Below are 21,155 nucleotides of genomic sequence, written 5' to 3' on the forward strand. Positions count from 1 at the left end.
ATTGCTGAAACCCTCAGAAGTGTATATTTTTAGGATCATGTGGATGAAGTGATGCACAAAACATCCAGAATAGTGCTCTTTGGCGGAAATGGTGCAGTCGTAAAAACATGCAGTCTTGCGTTGAGTAGTTCAATCAGAAGAAATGTGAGGAGGTAATTAAGATGAATGAAGTTAAATCTTTGCAGAACCTACAGAGTAAAACACTCTAGTGTGGGAATACTTGTTTGCTATGATGTTTTTGACTTGGAGATGTGAAACATTTGCATTTATTTATTAATTTTCTGGCTTTCAGATAAACACGACCATATGGAGAGAAGGCTAATTTAAAGTCCCCTTTCATTCAACAATGTGTGTTTTACTGGTTCCTACTTTGATGGATGTTTGAGCAACGTTGTGCAGAATGATGTATGTGCACAGTTTGACATTGGAAGGCTGTTTTCACATCAATCTGCTGAAGATGGAAAGTTTTTCTGTGTATACCTTAAATCTAAGTTTAAGGCGTGCATGTACTGTACGAGCAGGATTTGTGACATCAGCACCAGTTTGGCTCTAATCATGGTCCAATATACAACTTTTAAATAATCCACTGATGTGCTTAGACAGGGAATGGACTTTTCAGTGAAGCAGTAGATAAAATTAAAAAAAAATATGCCACAAAAATAAGAAGTGCACAAAGCCTGAAGAAATAAAAATACCAACTACCTGTAACCTAACACCAGTGGTGGAAGTACTGACACCTTTTACTCAAGTAAAAGTAACAATACCACTGTAGGAGCACTCTGACAAATAAAAGCGATGCTTTTAAAATTGAAGTATAAAAAGTATTGACATGAAAATATACATGAAGTACAATCGTTATAATTACGAATGTATTAATTTCACTTCAAGGCTTCAATGCAGCTGGTAAAAGTGGGGCTCAGTTTAAGTCATTTCTATACTGTGGCTCGTGAGTTTAAGTCTCATTTTAACTTAGAATAATACATCATCATTTATTTGCTGAATATATTTATTATGATTAAATCTACAATTTATTAAGTAAATGGAAGTAAAAGTATTTCCCTCTGAATTGGGAAGTGTGAAGTGGCAGAAAATGGAAGTACTACAGTGTAGTACAAGTACCTCAAAACTGTCCCAGCCTACCAAATACAGTCATACGGGATTTTGCTATAGACAATACAACAGTGTAAACTCCTGCACTGACACACACTTGTAGGAATATGACCGGTCTACCTTAATGTGGCCCTGAAAACACAGTGTTTGCCTCAACCCTCTGATACATGGATGCGTTTCAGCCACTCGGATCAAAACCCCGCGGTCCGCATCACAGCTGAGCGGATCTCGGGGTCCATTTGCGTCGCCAAGTGCATTGCAGCTTTAACCGGTCCATCATGCCTTGCGGTGTCCCAGTTCAGCTCCCGTGTAATTCACAACAAGCTCTGTGGTCCCCCTCAGTGACGGGCAGAGCGGCGGGCTAACAGACAGGGCTGCGGATGCTGAAAAGCATCGCGTCGGATGTCCAGTGGTCGGACGGACGCGTGTTTACACCCACACGGGCTGATCGCGGCGCGGATGTGCGCACAGCGTTAACTCTGCTGCGGGCGCGGCAGGAGCAGCGCGGAACAAACAGGATCTCTCGCAAGTGGCCCGCATAACATGCAGCGGAAAGTACCGGATTTTATTCCAGAGAGAAACACTGAGGTTACAGCACAGCAGAGGAGTTTTAAATGCTCTGACACACACAGTGATCTGCGGCTGGGATAGAGGTATGTGGTTTATTGTATACACAGCGCTGAATGCGGCCAAGCGGCTCCACTGTGGCGTGAATGCGTCAGTCTAAAAGCTGATGCCATTAAAACAAGGTTGTGGGGTATTATAATGACCAGTTACACCAATTCATAGTGAATTGTCTTTTGTTATATATGTGAAGGGCAGGGAAACAGACAGGACAGCTGAGACAGGCTGGTCAGCTGTGAGTTGCATAACTTTATTTTGCAGATGAATTCATGTTTTTCTTCATCTTAAAACACTTAAATGTGGCACTGCACAACCTACTCTATAGTTTATATTCCGCACAAGAACATGAGTGATACTGGTGTCCCTGAGCAGATTTTCCACATGGTGACATACCTGATCCATGAGCCAGCAGGAAGTGAGTGAGTGAGTGTGTGTGTGAGTGAGTGAGTGAGTGGTCAGTGTGTGAGTGGATCTGCTGAGCCCTGCAATGATGAATCTCCTAATAGAGTTTGGCTATAAGCGCTCACTCAGCACTGGGTTTAATCAGACTTCCTTCAAGCGACTCATACAGTAGAGAAAAGTCCTTGAAGCACACGTGTGATGGAAGCAAGGGCAAAACTCATTCACGGGCATGTTGTGTTTGTAGAAGGAATATGAAATAATGAGAAAATTTCCTCTCTTAAAAGGTATTTTGTTATAGTTTATTTCCAATGATATCATCTGCTAATGAGTTGTGATGTTACCTGATCTTCATTTGCAAAACAATATTTGGCTTCTGCAGACTGTTTTTACTGTTTGCTTTTTTAAAGAAATGCCATCCTTTTTCCTTTGTAGATGAGGAATCGTTATCTCAAAAAAGCATTCAATCCTAACAAATGAGAAGCTTTAACTTTAGGGTCCCAAAGCCAAAAACTGAACATCCAGACTCCATCCATCCAGTAAACATGTCATTCCATGTAGTCAATATTTACCTTATCATCAGACCTGTGCTCTCAAAGCAGAAAACTCTAATTCATCAGGCCAGTTTATCTTTTAGCAGACCCCTCCCACCGCCTCAAGGTCCGCTAAGCTCAGAGTCTTACAGGGTTAAAGGCTTATTGTCTCCACCAAGCTGATTAGTTAACTTTTGAGAGTGCAAGGTGGCAGTTTGGTCAGCCAATATGGTGATCGTTGCCCTCACAAATATTATGAATATAAAGTTAAGTTAGACTTCACCACTTTAGGAAATTGTATTTCCACCTTTGCATGTGGAAACTGTGGCACATACCTGCCCACTCGATAAAAATGCCCACCAAGCAGTATATCCATCCATGTAAAACACCACTGCTTGTTTGTTCATGGGAATTTGTTTTTGTTTTGTTTATTTACAGAATAGATGGTTGACAGTGGCTGAATGGAAAGCTGTTGTGTCTTATTACTCCCTGATCACTCATCTTATTCGGGCTTTTGTTAACCCTGGAGCCGCCTCTCTCTCCTCAGCTGACAAAGTTGATGTGGAAGTAATCTCTAAAGGACGGCTGCATTGAGCAGCACACAACTGCATCCAGCACAGCACTCAGTTTAACACAAAGAGATGGAGACAGGTTGGAAATTAAAAAGAAAAAGTGGAGGTTGTATTATTGATTCAATATCGTTAGCAGATTTCAGGCTGGACTAACAATAGTACAAAGTACAAAGAGCAGCGTTTTCTCACGTAATCATGTATTGATATACAGTATTAATAGCAGTGAGGAGAAACAGGATTACTCGAATGGCTACTGAGCTCTCAAGATAGAAAAGTTGTGTTTTATGCGGAAATACCTGTTGATGTTAGTATTTTTATGGATGGATTAACACAAAATTTTGCATGGACATTCATGGTCCAGGATGAATTGTAATGTTACATTTTGCACATTAGGTCAAAATTGTACTTGGCTACTAAAATGAACGAAATTCCCATCAATCACGGACACACATTGTGAAAATTAGCAGATGTTAGCATGCTAATAAACTAAACTATGATGGTGAACATAGTAAGCATTACACGTTAGCATGTTTACTTTGTCATAATGAGCATGTTAGCATGTTGATGTTAGCATTTAGCTGAAAGCACCACTGGGCCTGAGTGCAGAGCTAGCATAGCAGTAGGCTGTGGACAGATAATGAATTAGCTGTTTTTTATGTACTGAAAGTTCTTGTAAAGCCTATAAATAATTAACATTGGCTAGCAATAGTAACTACCATATAAAGGTGACTTTAAGCTGTACAGAGTTGTGTTTTTATATGGACTGTATGTAGTTGGTCTGACTCATAGATGAATTTCCCCTTTGGGAGCTCAACTCAACCATATGACGGTTAATCTCCACCAGCCATCCAGCTCTGAGATGTTCCAGCAACGCCTCACTTAATCCCGGGTTTGAGACACCCTGCTGCACTGCACACCTCCATGTTTTCTCGCAGCCCACACTGGGAGGAAACAAAGAGGAAGTGACAGGAAAGCACGGGTTGTTTCTTAATTGTTAGCGATTGTTTGGTTGCCTTTCCCAGACCGTGCCCTCCAATCAATCCAGTCATCTGTGTAAGGCTCGGACAAAGCCAGAGCTGTGTCGCCATGGTGAAGGATTGTTTGCATCCAGTCATGCCGCTAGCCATGTGGGCTCGCGCACACACACACACACACACACACACACACACACACACACACACACACACACACACTGCAGCATGCCCTTTTGTCTGTGCACCACTTGTTTCAGGGGACCCCCTCCTGCTGCCTCAACCTCCTTGTTGCTTTAAAAACTGGCCTCTGATTGCATCATCATCTGTTGTTGAACTGCTCGCCACAGCTGCTGCTTTTAAAATGTCACGTCTTCCCAATAACTTACTCAAATCACATTTTCAGGTGCTATTTTTGACATACCGACATTGTTGTCAATGAATTAGTGTAATTTGAAACATGCTGAACTAGATTTAATCAGTGCACTTGAGTGTACTATTTTGAGGCGCATTGAAGTTGGAATTAAATGTGTTTTAAATGTAGACGCTTGAAATCTGAGTGTTATTAGGGTGGGATTCATTCATTTTGTTACATTGTTATTTTATACATTACACAGATTTCTTTATATTAAATGTAAAATAGCTTAAATAAGTGAAATTAAGTATGTTTCAAATATCAATAATTACATATCATTAATACATGAAGTGCAGTGACAAAAATAGCCTATTTCAAATACATTCTTCACGTTGAAGTATATACTATTATTGTTAAATGAAGCGCAATTAATGCTCATACAGTTCTGTTGCAATTAATGAAACAACATAATTCTGTTGTGTTTGTTACTGGCAGGCTGCTGGAGAAATCAGCCGGGGTCAGGGGTTCAAACCTAATCAATGAGTTTGTTGAAGTTTAATGAAGTGATGGACTGAGAGAGCGCTGAGCTTAAACAAGGCAGGAAATGAACTCTGGTGGGTGTTTTGCATTTGAACCCAGACTTGTAGTTTGTCTTTGTACCTTGAAAGCTCATCTCAGGGTTATTATAGGGGCTTTCTGTGGCATTTCTGTGCTCATCTGTCTTATATGTATTTCCTCAAACATGGACGGTAATTTATATGAAACACTGACTTGCCACGCCGTGACCCCTCCCTGACTCTGCCTTCTTGTGGCATCCTGAGAATGGAACTTCAGGAGATGCAGACTGAAGTCACAACTAAGTTTAGCTCAGTGGTTCACAGCCCAGACGACTCAGTGTTCCTCAGGTCTGAAGCTAAATGGCTGCAGTAAAAGTTCCACAGCAAGGATTTGTACTGATAGCAGCAAGCTTTCACACTCCCATCATCTTTTTCCTCACGTCACCACAAACAGAATGAAAACTGCTTGACTCTATCTCCTCTACTGACTCTTATATCCTTCAAAAAAATCCAGTTTGTGTCTCTGCAGCTCTTTCCTTTTCTCATTGCTGCCAGTTGCCCTATTTTGATATTTAGCCATTTGTGCTTCCTCTCCTTGAGGGCACACTGCATGAAAGTGGAAGCTAATGCAAATCCTGGAAGCTCCAGTAAAATGCTAATACACAAACTCTGCCATTGTAAATGGGACAGCATTTTCAGTTTTACAATGGCACGTAATGTAATTTCACATTTAATTTCCAGTTTGTTTTTTCAGTTTTGTCATATCATATCACTTCGGTCGTACGTTTTGGATAACCTCAAATATACATACACTCACAGAGATTAAATTCTATTTTAAAGGCTAAACAGAAGCTAAATGTGTCTGCAGTGGCTTTGTTTGTTGGTTGGTGCTGCAGTTAACGGGTGAACTTGTCCTGGATTCTCTGTGGATGGATTACTACGTGAAGGATTCAGTATGCGGTTGGAATGTGGAGCATTGAGTTTGTCTGTTTATTAAACTGTGACTAATGGGCAGGGAATTTCCTACGGCCACAGCACCTTTCCCACAGGTTCTGAGCTTACACACAGTGGAGATGTATAGCTTAGCCTGACACTTAATATGGAAGTATAGATTTACAGTAAACCAAAATAGAAACACGCATGTTGTAGCATGCTAATTTGTGTACGCTCGTATGATTTATTCATTCATGCTCCGGCAGTGGGGGCTTCAAAGCGACTGTAATTTCTATCAAAGACAGAACCGGAGAGGAAGTAGAAGTAGTATGATGAAAATCCAGAACAGTAACGGCAACAGCTGTCGCCACAGAGGTGGCTGAGGTGTGGCAAACCTCGTAGTGATTCAAGTGTTGGTAATTGTTATCAGGGTGATCGAAGCTCATTTCCTCAAGGAAGAGGACTGCAGCGGTGATGCTGTTAGAGCTGGTGTACAAAGAATTCGATTAGTTAGACATTGATGAGCTTGAAGCCGGTGTGGTGTCATCTTCCCAGGTTGCAGCTTCTACATCCTACCCAGCAAAGTCACCTATTGAGCTCATCCGAGTGGCTGTTTCACCATCAAGGATCAAAGTAGAAAAACTTCAACCTGCCGCTCAGTTCGTCTAAAGGCTGTTTGAACATCTGCTTCTTCGCAGCTGCCTGCCAGACCCCTACTTGCATATGTTGTGATATTTGTGTCAGAGAGCCAGTGGGAGCATGTGAGTCATTGACATTCATGACATTCATTGTATGTACACAAAAGAACAACACAAGAAAACAAGTTAGTGAGATCAGTTTTGACCTCATGTTTTCTAGTTTCAATAGTAATGTTTGATATTGTTGTGGGCCACAGCTTGTGTGCACTTGCCAAAGAAGTGTCTCCAAGGATCTGAATCATCTTTTAATTAAATATAACTGCTGGTGGATGAGGACACTCTAAGCAGTACTCATGTGACATCCTTCCCTGCCAGAGTCTGTTGTAAATGTTAGTCATTTTAACCATTTTTATTAAAGCAAATGTACATGATTCCCAATGTTGCTTCAGTTCTAAAATCACTGCACAGCCTCTTGTACCTTATTGCACCACTATTGCAACTTTAATTCATGAGCATTTGCATATCAAAGTCTCTCATTGTTGGTTATTTTTTTGGACTTGAATGAAGTGAAAATAAATTTACTGCAGCTTATATTACTCTCTGTTTGGGTGATGGCTTCAGTACGACTTCCCACGTAGTTGTGTCCATAGCAAGTGTGTTTATACATATCAACTGCGGGTATCCATGTGTGAGAGAGCCAGAGGGAAAGTTTAGCTTTACAAGTTTGTGTGAACTGGCTCGTCCTCCTGGATAAAACCTCAGTATGATTTCAGTGTCACTTGACATTGAACAAACATCGTATTACTACATTTCAACCCCAGCTGTGAAAACTTGGATGCGTCATCACATCATCTGTTAGGAAACTGTTTGTTATGAAACCAAGTCAGAGACCTTTTGTTTAGCTGACAGCAGATGTAACTTAACAAGTTTGCTGAGAAACACTCTTCAAGTTCAGATTAGACATGTTTGTGCTCTGGCTTTCTGCCTTAACCACCACCAAAATGAATAAACGAGTTGCCTTGTTTTTCATCCCTTATATGCCTGTCGCAAGTCTTCTACTCTTGTTTTCACTCACCTTCTTAGCTTTGTTTATCCATCTGTCCCTCGACTGTTTCACCTCCATTCTCCCTTTTTTCTTTAATTTCACTGTCTGCCCTTTCTTCCCTGTTCCTTAGTTATTCATGGGTATAGTCTCATTGACTGGGCTGTACCAGACATCTGGGTTCAGATGCATCCTGCAGTATCTGTCTACAGTAACAAATCATCCTGCTTTCCACCAAAGGCAGGCCTTGCCCTCACCAGATGCCTTCAGTGCAGAGGAGTGTGCAATGTAATGCAGTCTCAGTGGGAAAGGCCCGAGGGGGGGGGCAGTAGTTAAATCGCAGGAGGATTGGGAGTCCCATTCCAGCTGTGATGAAGATGGAAGGCGCCTAAATTGTTAAGGGAGGCCTCAAGCGATATGGAAGTCAAGGATCAGAGCTGAGCTGATGGCCCGGTCAGGAAGGGCTGCTGCCCAGTGGGGTTGCAAAAGTCTGAGCATTAGGCACCAGCTCCTTCACTGCTCTGTTGCGCTGGCCCGCCGTCGTGGCCTTGCCAGGTTCGTAATGACTGCCTCGCTGCTGAGGTGCTTGTGTCAGCAGTTTGAAATGGCTCTCGTTCTGTGTGCATGCCACCGCTTTCCTGCACTGACACCAGCAAATGAAAAATGTATTGGATGAGGCCTGTTAGACGGCCACAATCACTGCACCACAAGTGTGTTCTTGCACCAATTTATCAGCAACGTTACAGGAAACTACTTCAAATGAACAAGTGTTGCAAGTTGCTTACAGGCGGTTGGCGTCACTCTGCACACCCGTGTGGTGCCTGGTTGATGTTGGTACAAAGATTTTAGCTGTTTCCATTCATCTGTAATAAGTGTGTTGTCTAGTGGTTGTAAAGTGATTCTGTGAAGTGTAGCAAACAGCTAATTGAAACAGGAGGTCAGGGCTGTGAATCTTAGAGGAAATGTGATGATATGATCATATTGTGTTATTAATTAACACAATTATATTGGCTTAATTGATTTGAACTGTCAACTGTAATTAAAACAAGAGAAAATCAGTAATTAAACCTGTATTGATTTCATTTTTTGGCCTCTTGGGGGCAGCGCAGCAAGCTGTAAACACACCATTGACATATTATCACTTTAATAGATGAACGGTTATCTATTTCTAAATCCAGCAGTCAATGTTGCCATGTTGGCATCGTTTATAACACAGTTCACTTCACTAACTGTTCTTGTTTTCTTTAAGGATGGACAGAGAACATTATTAGCACCCTCTTGTGGTGTGGAGGAATGAAGGCCTCTGGATGAAGGCCATGGAGCTGAAAGTGTGGGTGGACGGTGTGCAGCGCATCGTGTGCGGGGTCACAGAGTTCACCACATGCCAGGAAGTGGTCATCGCTTTGGCACAAGCCATTGGTAAGTAAGTCAGTAAAGTGTTATTTATATAGCACTCTCTGAGATCCTTAGCGGTAGATTTGACATTGAACTAATCAACAACGGAAGAAAAGTGATCAGGACCAATTAAATGGTGATGGTGTCAAAGGCAGCAGTCAAAACAAGTAGGATGATAATGGATTCAACTTTGTCTGCATGCATAAGAATATCATTAGTTACCCGCAGTAAAGCAGTCTCAGTCCTGTGCTTGGTATACTGGAAAAATATCTAATATTAAAGGAATATCATTCTTGGTTATATGATGGGGACTTCACAGCCCAATATAAGTATATAATAAAGTCTAGGGAAATGCAAATGGCCACCCAATAACATGCAAAGTCAGCGACCAAGAAGAGTAGATTGAACACTGTGAGATGAAATCCTCTCTGTCTGGCTCCTGTGCTGAGAAACTTAAACTAAAGTGGTGTAAGTGATATTTTGTCCAACATAAATCCCTGTGGGGATTTTCTGTGATGTGGGCTGGGTCCAATATTGGCCAGGCAGGTTGTCAGACATATTGGAGATGATAAATTGCAGTAAAATGAAAAGTGACTAGAGGGCACAAAGAGATTTTCACCATAAATGGACTGCACAGAACGAGATGAGTCATGCTGCAGACTTTGGTTTATTGACGTGCTGTACAGTTGCAGAGAAATAAGTTGACACTCTGGCTCTGCTAGTCATTGCATGGATTGTGTTGGACTCATAGCGTTTTGCATCCAAAATGAGAGATGAGCACAGATTTTTCAGTAACCGCCTCAGATAGATTTGTCTCAGAGTTAAAACACGTGCCTTCCCCAGTGACAGTGTAGTGGGAGTTATGGCGTTCACTCTTTGTGTTGCTTGTGCCTTTTGTCCAGGCCAGAGCACTTTGATGTGAATGGCTGAAGTGATGAATGCACCTCTTTTATAAGGACCCTTATTGTGAAGGGGGTGAGGGTAGGATGGGCACTGTTTTACTGTTATCTATATGTGTACAGACAAGAATGCAGGCGTGCACACACACACAGAGCTGTGAACCATTAGCATAGTCCTTTTCCCAGCACAATCACTGTTTGTTGAGTTTTCCCACTGTAAAGTTCTTTCACCAAACATGCTGGTAAAGTTCTTTGAAGCTACCAGTGCTGCACAAGCGTGGGAAGAACTCAGTTCTTCCTTTTAATTGCAACACACATTGAACTTAATTTTTAACGTTTTTGAAAGCATGCTTACACTAACTTCAGACCACAGGGAGTGGTTAGTCGTCAGCATGACGAAGAATTGGAATTGTTGTGTGTGATTCATATACAAGGGGGCCAATAATAGATCCTTGGGGAATGCCACGGGTCAGACAGACCTCCCAAGGAGAGAGCAATGCCAGAGAAGGTTTTACGAATCAAACATTAGCTGAAGTAGTCTAAGGCATCATCCCTTTGAGGGACTGAGTCAAAAGAAAAGCTGATATCAATATGCTCCAGTACGAGCGATCCAAAGTCCAGCACGTCAATCCAAAATGTAACACGTCAAAGCTATGACACTTAATCGCCAGCATGGTCCTAAAATGTTAAGAAAACATGTAAACATAAATTGATGATAAAAAAATGATTGTACAGAGCAGGAGATTTAGATGGTTAACAGTGCCCTCTGACATGCACTTACAAGAAGCCTCAAAATAAGTTGGCAAGGCAAGATAGTGTATGGGAAGGAAACTGGACTCATAGATCTTTGTATGATCTTGTTCTGTAGCTGTAAAGTGTGAAAGCCCCCCTAAATGTGGTTTAAAATCTCAAGTTTGTCTCTTAATCGTTCATTTATAAATCAGCAAAAACAGTTCTGCTTCATAAGGACTCTGTAGGTGTGGTTTGATTAGATTGATGGCCAGTTACCAGGAAAAATAACAAAACAACTCTACAGCTGACATCATATTCAGATGTGGCCAAATCCTGATTGGTGCATGGGAGTACATGACATCACCTGCTTCAAAAAAATGGAGCAGGACCTTCAGGACCTTTTAGTGTTAAGAAATATCTGTAATGAAGTACCACATCTATCAAATCTATCAAATTCTTTCTTTTGTCCCAGGACGCACCGGCAGGTACACTTTGATTGAGAAATGGCGTGAGACAGAACGTCACCTGGCTCCGCATGAGAACCCTGTGGTGTCCCTCAACAAGTGGGGTCAGTATGCCAGCGACGTCCAACTCATCCTCCAACGAACCGGCCCGTCCGTTAGCGAGCGGCCCACCTCTGACGGGCAGGCTCGCGTCCCAGAGCGCGGCTTCTACAGGCAGAGCCTGCCACCTCTGGCCAAGCTCCGTCCTTCGGGGGCAGACCGCTCGCTCAAAAGAAGGGAACCCAAACGCAAGTCTCTGACCTTCACTGGGGGGACCAAAAGTCTGCGGGACATATTTGGGAAAAGCAGAGATGCTGAAGGTAATGTGTTTTTTAAAGTATCGTCAAGTTTACTGTTGTGAGTGATAGCTATTAGTTGTGTGCTGTCTCCTGGTTCCTCCTTCTCTTCCCCTCCCTCCCTCTATGCATTTACTTGTCAACAATCCAATGACCGTCCTTTCATCTCCGACCCACATCCATCCAGCCAAACAGCCCCAGCAGCGTGGCGTGAGCCTGAACCTACGCAGGGTTGGAGGTGATGGAGTAGCATCTGTACCTGGGAGTCCAGCCAGAGAGCTGAGCCGGCTGGTGCATCTGCAGAGAGACAAACTCCAGGCCCTGGAGAGCCGTCTGCTGGGCTGCGAGGCCGAGCTGCGAGACTGGGAGGAGTCCGGTGGCGAGGCTAATGAAGTGAGTACGACCACAGCTGCCAGCACTGTTACTTACAGGAAAAGATGATGTGTATACATCTGCACATTAAACCCTCATGTCTTCAGATCTGTCAAGGTTACACTGAGTTCACACATACAAAGCAGGCTGTTATAACCGTGTATCATCTTTTATTTCTTTACTATGTTTCCAGGGAGGAAACCTGGAGGAGGAGCTGCTGCTTTTAGAGCAACAGGTGAGGAGGAACGATTCAGAGATGGAGGAGGAGGAGTTCTGGCAGAATGAGCTGCAGATTGAGCAGGAGAGCGAGCGGCAACTCCGGCAACAGCTAGCTGAGCTGCAGGGTGGTGTACGCGACTGCGAGGCCAAGCTCTCAGAGTACTTAGCTCGCATACAGGTGAGCTTGGCATCATAAACTCCACCGCATGCTGATTTACTGGGTTTAGCACTGAAACTTTTACTGTTTCTCTTGTGAAATCTCACTGTGGATCTTCACCCACAACTGCTAGTAAAGGAAAGCAAGCTGTGGTAATTGGAGTAGTAAATTGTGAAACTGAAAACAGATTTCCTGCTGCATAAGAAAATACAATTATTATTGATTTTCTGAGAAGATTGTGTTTGTGCCAGTTCTTCCATAACATTTATTATCTATCATGTGGAATAGAACATGGAGGCAGGCCTGGAGCAGGAGCGGCTGCAGCAGGAGGCCGAGCTCAACCAGAGGGTCAATGAGGAGGAGGTACAGCAGCATGGGGACCCTCATACAAAAATTTGTAAAATTAACCAGAGGGAACTTTCTTTCAAGCACATTTTGCTTCACATTATACACAAGTCCTGGTCAGAAAGTCCGACACCCAAGCAGAACATGCAGCAAGATGTTGCATGTAAAATCTTTTCAATTTACTTTTTGATCATAAACGAATCAATGTCATCATCACCGTGTTTGTATTGTCACTGTAACCATTTTAGCATGCTAACGTTAGCATTTAGGTCGAAGGACCAGCTTTAGCAAGCTTAAGTACAGCCTCCCAGAGCTGCTAGCATAGCTGTAGGCTCTTAGTCTGTTCATAGACTTAGTCTGGTTTCCATCTCTGCAGGTGCACCATGAACAGCAATTACAGCAACCTGAATATTATCTAATATCATCGTTAGTGAAGAAATACATTATATATTAAATTATAAAGTGGTCTTAAACGTGACTAAATGTTGAAATCTTACTACTAATCACAACAGCAAAGGATCTGAAACTCTGAAGTTCTAAGCACATTAAAGCATGAGAGTCCTCCTCCATCTTTACTATGAGGATTATTTACTTTTGCCCATCTCTCCTGACAAGCTGTGATGAGTGCTGGCTTTCTCTCTTCGCTTCCCTTCTGAATTTCAGGTGCAGGCACAGCTGGAGAAAGTGAGGGCTGAGCTGGAAACGCAGAGCCAACACACAGCGCGGCTGGAGAGCAGCTGCAGGGCGTTGGAACGCTCACTTGGCCAATCCAGCAAGAGATTACAGGTCAGCTCATATCCTACTGTTTAGTATCTTTGTTTTGTTCTATAGCCTCAAAATTGTCAGGAATTTTAAAGCACCCTTGGCAGTTACGTGTGGAGGACGCTATTTTGGGAAATGTTTTAAAAATGCTCATTATAAAAGCTGAATAACTTTGGAGCTGCGGCGCGTTTGAAAATCCAGTCTTCAACGCACAGGTGGAACCATAGAAGTCTAAGCTCATTAAGTTGTGGGCAGTGAAGCAAAGTTTAATCTCTGGCTTGCAGGGATGTGCAGCGGCTCCTTGGCCGCGTGCATCCTCGTATGAAGTGTTCTATGCACAGGCGAGGTCCAGTAGGGTGTGGGAAGCATGAGGTAATGAGAAGGGGATGGGAGGGAGGGTATTACAGCATTCTTCGACTGATTAGAGAGGGGCCGGAATAAGTACACAATCCCTCGCCTGCAGTTGCGTAACCATCTGGGAGCTAACTCTTCTCTTTAGCTGTCTCATCTGGGTTATGACTTCTGGAGAGATCGTGAGCAGTGAATGATCCATTATCGTTTCTCACGTCTCCCTCAGTTACAATATGTAAATGTAGATTCAGACTAGGTTCAGCAGCTGAATTCATGTACGCTATCAGTGTATTCATGTATCAGAGAGTACAAGATCCATTTCTGTAGTAATTTCTAAGCATTTGAAAGGTAGCCCTCATTTTTCATATTGGTCTCACACAGGCCTCATTTAGTTGACGTGATGTTTCTTTCCGTCACAGGAGAAAGAGCAGGAGCTGGAGCAGCTGACAAAAGAGCTACGACAGGTCAACCTCCAGCAGTTCATTCAGCAGACTGGTACCAAGGTCACCGTGCTGCCTGCTCAGCCTACAGGAGAGCATGACAACGGCACGTACACACACACACACACACACACACACACACACACACACGTACACAGACCAACACCAGCAAAGGCTCCATGAGCTGCCACATTACCATCACCATGTTACAAACTTCAGATCATCGCTAACCACATTTTGACTGAGGTGCTTTGCATCCTGTATTGTCTTCACATGTGAATGTACACAGTGCCACCCTGTGGTCATCCTGAGAGCGACAGGTTAGACTGTAGACTTGAGCTACTGAGGCAAGACTGTTGTGCCATAACAGCTTAAGTCTGTAACCCCATTACATGGACCAAATCACTAGCAGCACTGAAAATGCTGCAAGACCTTCACAGTAAGTCAAAAGGAAAATCCCCATTTTCATTCTCAAAAGAAAAAATCCCCCAGAAGGTTTTGGTCACATACTCTTTCTCAGTTTGCTCCTCGTTCAGTTTGCTTGTGCTTCAGTGGCAACTCTTTTGTTTTACCAAATGATTTTATTGCAAATGTGTCAGCATCTGGTAGATCCTAGAGCATCATTGTCCTACATGGAGTAGAATATCCTGTTAGATCATTTAATTAAGTTGTGTCCCCTGATGGCTGACTTGTTTTGTCTTGTTTCTTGCTACAGAAGTGGAGTCTGGCTCTCTGAAACGACTTGGCTCTTCTCGTCTCTTGCCGAGCGACCTTCGCACTCTTCAAAGCACCGGATCTTCCACCCTCAACCCCGAGGGCATCTACGTTTGACCCCAAACTGTGTCTAGCAGAAATTACTTTCAACAGCAGGGAGGCCTGATGCAACAAGGACTGTTCCTATGGCTGGAAGACCCACAAATTGACTCCCCAAACTGCTTAAACGCTCTTGAGCAAGGCACTGAAAGCTCTAGGAACACAATAAGTGTGGAGAATGTTGGCTGAAACATTACATGGAGGATGAATCGGGCATCATAAAAATGTCACAAGAAGACTTCCATCTGTTTTGCGTCTTTCCTGCGCTCCTTCCTCTTCCATCTTACTGGGACTGAGAGTCTAACTGATGTCAAAATCCATTTGCAAATATTTAATCTGCCGTCTGGGTGAGTGAAGATTCCTCTTCAGTCACTCTCAGTCAGTACAAGCCAGCAGATGATTTTTTTGTTGACTGAGGAGGTTTCAGCCAAACGGTGCAGATAAACTCAGTTTTTATGTTGTAAATCATGAACTGGAGAGAATTTCAGGCTGCAAAGTTTTGGACACGTAAACATAATCCATGCACGAGCATGCGCCAACACCGACACCACACCTGTGCTATAACCATAGCCATATCTGATTGCCTTACTCTGGTGTGGTAAAACCAGGCGTCAATAAGTCTAATGTTAAAACAGAACTCAAGGTAGCTACTGAACTATGCGCCATATGAATAAAAACACCTAGCACCAATTCAGGTGATGCCTAGTTAAGGTAACTGATGTCAGTATAACTCAACATTGGCTCCTTTTCTTTCAAGTTTGAATTTCCGTTTTAACAGGAAGTAAATTTGCATCATATTTCCCGTGTTTGATAAAAATGGAAAAATCTCTCTCCAGAGGGAAATAGATGGAGCGACCGACCTCATCACCAGACATGTTTGGTGAAATAGTTTGGCTCTAGGTTCAGAGACATTAATCTCCTCTATGTTTCAGCTGAACCCTTCAGTTTCAGTTGAATGGAGCGATGAGCGATGACAGAGGCCTTCGAGCCTGGAAACATTTGCCAATAATGATTTCATATCCAGTCTGGCCACCAGGTGGCGACAGAACATATATTATCCCGACGGGGGAAAGCGAACTGTGTGAAAGTTACCCCTGGTTTGATGTTATCTATCTTTATTCATTTCCATGGATCATATATGACTGTGCATATCGTTTTTTGTATGAAAGCCTCACTTGAGCTTTCAGTGTATAATCTGAGGAACCACTTAGATCATAGGGCAAGTATTTGACGTGTTCATCAAGCAGGGACAAACACACTATTCTCAGAACAGCATCACGCCAACATACTGTTTTCTTTCAGTTCAACCTGATTTTTAACATTTTAATGAACTAAAGATGTCTCATATGAACCAAAGCTAGTGTGGAAAAACATTAATAGTTAGATGAATGTACTTTTTTATATGTATGCAACTTATGCCCGTGAAGTGTACCGACTTGAGTCTCAACAGTAGTCGCATATATTTTCCATGGTTTTGCTGTCGTTATGTGCCGGATGGTTGAGCTCTGTCACACAAGGTAAGACAGACGGCACGACGTTTCACAGGAAAGGATGGGATGTGAAACCTGACCCAGACAAAGTTGACAGTAAATCTCAGACGCCTTCTTTTCTCTACAGGCTTAAAAAAACACTTAAAACAATGCAGCTGCAATTCCACAAATGTCTGGTTTTTGCTGATTTGACCCATTTCTGGTTGGTAACTTCACAGTCCACACAGGATAAAGGACATGTCTTTGGGTTTTTGGGATGAAGCTATGGGCTCAAACGAGGGTCAATAAGCTGTTGATCTTGAAATAAGTATGTGGTTGTACATCAGACGTGTGAATAAAACTGTGTAATAATAATATTTTTTGGACAGATTATATTAACAATACATGCACACGAATGTATGCACACAATTAAGTTGTAAGCGCACATTTTGATCCTGCTTTGGGCTGTTAAAACACTGTTCCCAAGTTCACATGTATAAATAACTAAAGTCTCAAGTTTCACTCAGTTTTCTGTACTGCTCTCAACTACAAATTTGATTGAGGAATTCCATGGAGTGCTTCTAATTCATTACATTTCTGTGGGAAATATTGTACTTTTAACCCCAATTCAGACTCAGATTCTGAGTGCAAACTATAATCAACAGATAAATTATGATGTATTATTATAGATTAAACACTTTGGTAGCTAAAATGAGCCTTTGGTTGCAACATCAATGTAATGCATACATTGATTATATCAGTATGTATAATCCAGTAATGTACTATACAGTACATTATTATGAAATGTGCCATTCTGCAAAACAAGAGCTTTTATTTTTGAGCATCTTTTGAGTTTTGTTCGAGTATGGCTTGTATCTCGACACTGTGGCATTGCTACTTAAGTAAAAAATTCTAAGTACTTCTGCCAAATTTTCGACATCTACAGATCGTTTCTACCCATTCCCAAACTTTCTGACGCACAGTGTTTTTTCCACAGTGTGATATATAACCGCAAGCTTTGAAAATATTTCTGAACATCATTTCACAAGCTCAATATCTTATTGACCCTCATAAGAAGAAGCTCGAACTGTGAACGTACGATAACAAAGTGAACTCTTGCCTCCAGTGTGAAGCATCTCGCTTCACGGTTTGCTCTGCAGTGCAAAAGATACCCGGAGGAATTCACATCACAACTTGGCAAACTATTCTCAGAAATTGTTCTATGACAGAAGTCCCCCCCTCCCCCCCCCAGTATGCAGTATTATTGTCATGGCAACAGCTTCAGCTGTGACACGGAGACTGTAACCCACCAATAAAGGAATCACAGCTCGAGCTGACTGAAAGTTTTGAATAATGGCATGCCTTACTGAAAAAAAATGTAAATAATGTCTACATATCACATCAGTCTATTGACTATTTTTAAAGTAGATTGAAGTCTGAAATATGCAGAGTGCTAGAAAGGTTAGATTTGAATGCTGCCGTTCAACAGGCAGCTCTGCGTGCATGCAATAATGTGTGATTGGTTTATTTGGACTCTCAATTAGTGGCTACCAAGGATGCAACAATTCATCTGTGATTAATTTCATTTTTTGGTTTGTTGTGTCCCTTTCTGCCTTGTTGACATTTACACTGATGGAGATCTGAGGTTAGGTAAAGAGCAAGAAGCCAGTTGAGTGTATTCTCACAGAAAATGGCAACAATTGCACATTATTCTCTTGCCTTTTCATTTAACTCTGGTAAAGACAACATATATGGATGTAAAAGAGATCCATGTTGCATTGAAACATGACATGATGTTGACCGACATTGCGGGCTGTATCTTTTTCCTGCTTCACGCTTTCAGACTTTGCCAGTGATTGGTTTCTGTTGTTTTGGCATCAATGGTGCTTTTCAATAAAAGTGCATATAGAAATGAGATGATGGAGCCATTATGAAAACAGGCATCAAGTGGCTTTGAAAGCTATTGTAGAAACGCTGCAGCTCAGGGATATTTCAAGACACAGAATTACCCCGACAAGACTGGGCAGAGAGTAATTATGGATAAATGCTGTTCATGATGTCTCAAGCCATTTGACAAGTTAGATCGTATATATGCTCTCATGGGGACTTGAGTGGCTGTTTGACAAGTTCAGTATGTGGCATTTCGGCTCCTTGATACAGCACCACAAATTTGGTTCTGAGAGCGATGAATTTGAAAAGCAAAGTGTTTCTCTTGGCTCGTGATTCATGTTGATACTGGCCCAGTTTTTGCCTCTCGTGTATACATTAGAGGCACGAACTGGGTTTCCAATGTAATCCTGTTCATTGAAAGACCCCTTAAAGTGTTCGCTGTAAACATCCTTAGTTAGATGAACTGTGCTCGGCTAACATCACTGACTTGCACTAACTCAACATTTAGACGAATTATTGTGTATTACAAATGTTATAATTTTGTATTGTTTACTTACAATTCACCGACTGTATTTTTTAGCTTTCAGAGTTTAACAGATTTTCTTGTCTGGGTCATCGTTCAGCCACTACGTATCAAATACATGAAAATCAAATTCAAGAATATTGTATAGAAATAAATGAATAAAATATATTTAAAAAGATGCCAGAAATGAATAAAAAGTGTTATACAGTGATTAATATTGTGTGTTTTGTTTTATTTGTGATTGTGTTTTATATTTCTCAGAGAGAAAATAGGCTGCACAGGATTAGCTACACTCGTGTCATGGGGGTTTTGAGGCCCTGGGGTAATTGCTCACTTTGTCCAGGTGGTAATCTGGCCTTGACAAGACAGAGGACAAATGAGACAGAAAATACCATTTGAAACAGTGGTGATATCGGCGGTGTTAGCGACATTCATCCTACAACAAAAGGTAGATTTACTGTTGGGAACTCACACCCACAGCAGAGAAAATGAGCCGCAGCATCCTGAACGAGCTGGAGATGCCGAGGGCGACTTGTGCCGTTGTCTAAACGAGATGAGATAAAAGCATGGCTGACCTTCTCTAAATCTGCGAAGGATAAAAACAACTTAATTTTTAATATGTGTCTGAATTGCAGGAAGTGGAGTCGCAGCAGCCTCTTTACTGGCACCTCAGAAGTCAAGTAACTGTCAGAATCACTTGGAGCTCTCTGGCCAGCCGGCTTTGTGTTTGAAGACAGGCAGACTTCAAGATGGACTGGAATAAAAGTTCCTCCAAATAGGACCCAATTTCAGATTTATTTTCAACTTTGAAGGAATACTTTTGATACTTTACAGAGTTGGAGAACTTTGGTTATCACACCAGGTGTTTCTGGGAGAAAAGTCCCTCATTCTCTCCCCAGTGAATTACTGCTTTAATACTTTAAATGGAGCTCAACAGCTGGGTCAGAGGGGCTTTTATTACATCTGTGACCCTCTCACACCAGACGACACTTGAAGATTTGTAGCCTTAAATGCTGTTAAGTTCAAACCTAAAAAAACAACCACTGTTGTCTCCTGCTGTTTTTAAGGGGCAATTATTACATTTAATAGTTTGCCATTTTTAGCAGCCATCACTTTTAGTGGTGCATTATGCAGTATATCTCATTAGAGAATAAAACTCTAACATAAGTGACACAAGCTCTCAGCATGCAGGCACCAGCCAAGCCTCCAGCTACTAAACCACTAGCCTACAGTATTGTTCAGTTTGAATTTGTTTATTTTTCTGACTCATTGCAGTGTTTTAAATGAAAGCTTATATGGGATTGGGAGTTAAAAATGTTTAGATTACAGCCTGCAAATTAATAAGTGTAAATAATTTGTACCAGTGAAAAGCTAACCAGAAAAGACTATGTTGTACTCAGAGCGTAAAATAGGTGAACAAGGGCAGCGGTGCAGCTAGATGTAAGCATTTGGGCTTTGCCCAAAGCTAGGGGGGTCTGGGGGCATGCTCCTGCAGGGCATCTGCCCCCATCCCACCATTTACATTTGCTATATGCACCATTTTTCAAGCCAGTTGAGTTACCAATCCATTTTTGTCGGGGTGTTATCGATCTGTGGATTACTGAGAGATGTAATCTGTAAGTTACCTCTATGTTGCATGAAATTTCAAAAGGGTTTTTTCTCAGATGTTGCCGTTTATTGTGCCTCGTGTTGTGATTGTATCGTGAAATGGATTGCATAAATCGAGTCATGAGAACCTTAGCTGTCTATTATGGAGCTTTCTCGTATAACATGAGTGTAAATGTGAACGTAGCATTTCTGTCAATCGACAAGAAGAAAAATAAAAAATAATAAATCTTCTGAAGGCCCGCAGGTGTTTTAGGCTATTAGCCTCACCATCTCACTGCTGCTACTGAGAATATGAGTAGCAGTGAGATGAACAATACTGCCCCATTTTCTACATGTTTCATGTCTTGTTAGTCAGCAACACTACTGGTAATACTACTTCTTATCTCCTCAGCAAGTTGAGAAATACCTCCTAAACACATCAGTCATTACACCCCTAATCCCTCATCTCTTGTCTTCCTGTCTTGCTCTTACTTATTCATCCCAGTATACTGATATATATAAATATATACTGTGAGAACCCAGTGAGTATTCTATTGATTAATAAATCATAAGTAAAAAATATTGTAAAATAAGGAAAATACAGCATCTTATTGCTCCCAGGCTGAAACACATCAGAGGAAGAGTAGGATTTGGCTCTTTATTGTCTG

At 41.9% G+C, this 21,155-nt stretch overlaps 1 protein-coding gene across 2 annotated transcripts; it reads left to right on the forward strand.

Moving 5' to 3' along the window:
- Positions 1 to 1,421: 1,421 nt before the first annotated feature.
- On the forward strand, positions 1,422 to 19,110 carry rassf8b (Ras association domain family member 8b). Of its 2 annotated transcripts, none has more exons than XM_076722590.1 (9): positions 1,422 to 1,763; positions 8,984 to 9,153; positions 11,233 to 11,583; positions 11,747 to 11,952; positions 12,125 to 12,328; positions 12,596 to 12,670; positions 13,316 to 13,438; positions 14,185 to 14,311; positions 14,921 to 19,110. In XM_076722590.1, exons 2-9 carry the CDS (start codon positions 9,042 to 9,044, stop codon positions 15,034 to 15,036), a joined length of 1,314 nt encoding a protein of 437 aa, XP_076578705.1. In that variant the 5' UTR covers positions 1,422 to 1,763; positions 8,984 to 9,041; the 3' UTR covers positions 15,037 to 19,110. The 2 variants fall into 2 exon arrangements, with proteins under 2 accessions (XP_076578705.1, XP_076578704.1); XM_076722589.1 differs by having other exon boundaries at positions 1,647 to 1,763; positions 8,993 to 9,153.
- The last annotated feature ends 2,045 nt before the right edge of the window (positions 19,111 to 21,155 follow it).

This window comes from Chaetodon auriga, chromosome 22, assembly GCF_051107435.1.
Source record: "Chaetodon auriga isolate fChaAug3 chromosome 22, fChaAug3.hap1, whole genome shotgun sequence".
NCBI lineage: Eukaryota > Metazoa > Chordata > Actinopteri > Chaetodontiformes > Chaetodontidae > Chaetodon > Chaetodon auriga.

Bases quoted from the DNA above. Each gene is read 5' to 3' on its own strand.
- rassf8b (XM_076722590.1), top strand. From the start codon at position 9,042: ATGAAGGCCATGGAGCTGAAAGTGTGGGTGGACGGTGTGCAGCGCATC. The intron at 11,953-12,124 runs GTGAGTACGACC...CTATGTTTCCAG, and splicing joins CCGGTGGCGAGGCTAATGAA to GGAGGAAACCTGGAGGAGGA. The intron at 12,671-13,315 runs GTACAGCAGCAT...TCTGAATTTCAG, and splicing joins AGAGGGTCAATGAGGAGGAG to GTGCAGGCACAGCTGGAGAA.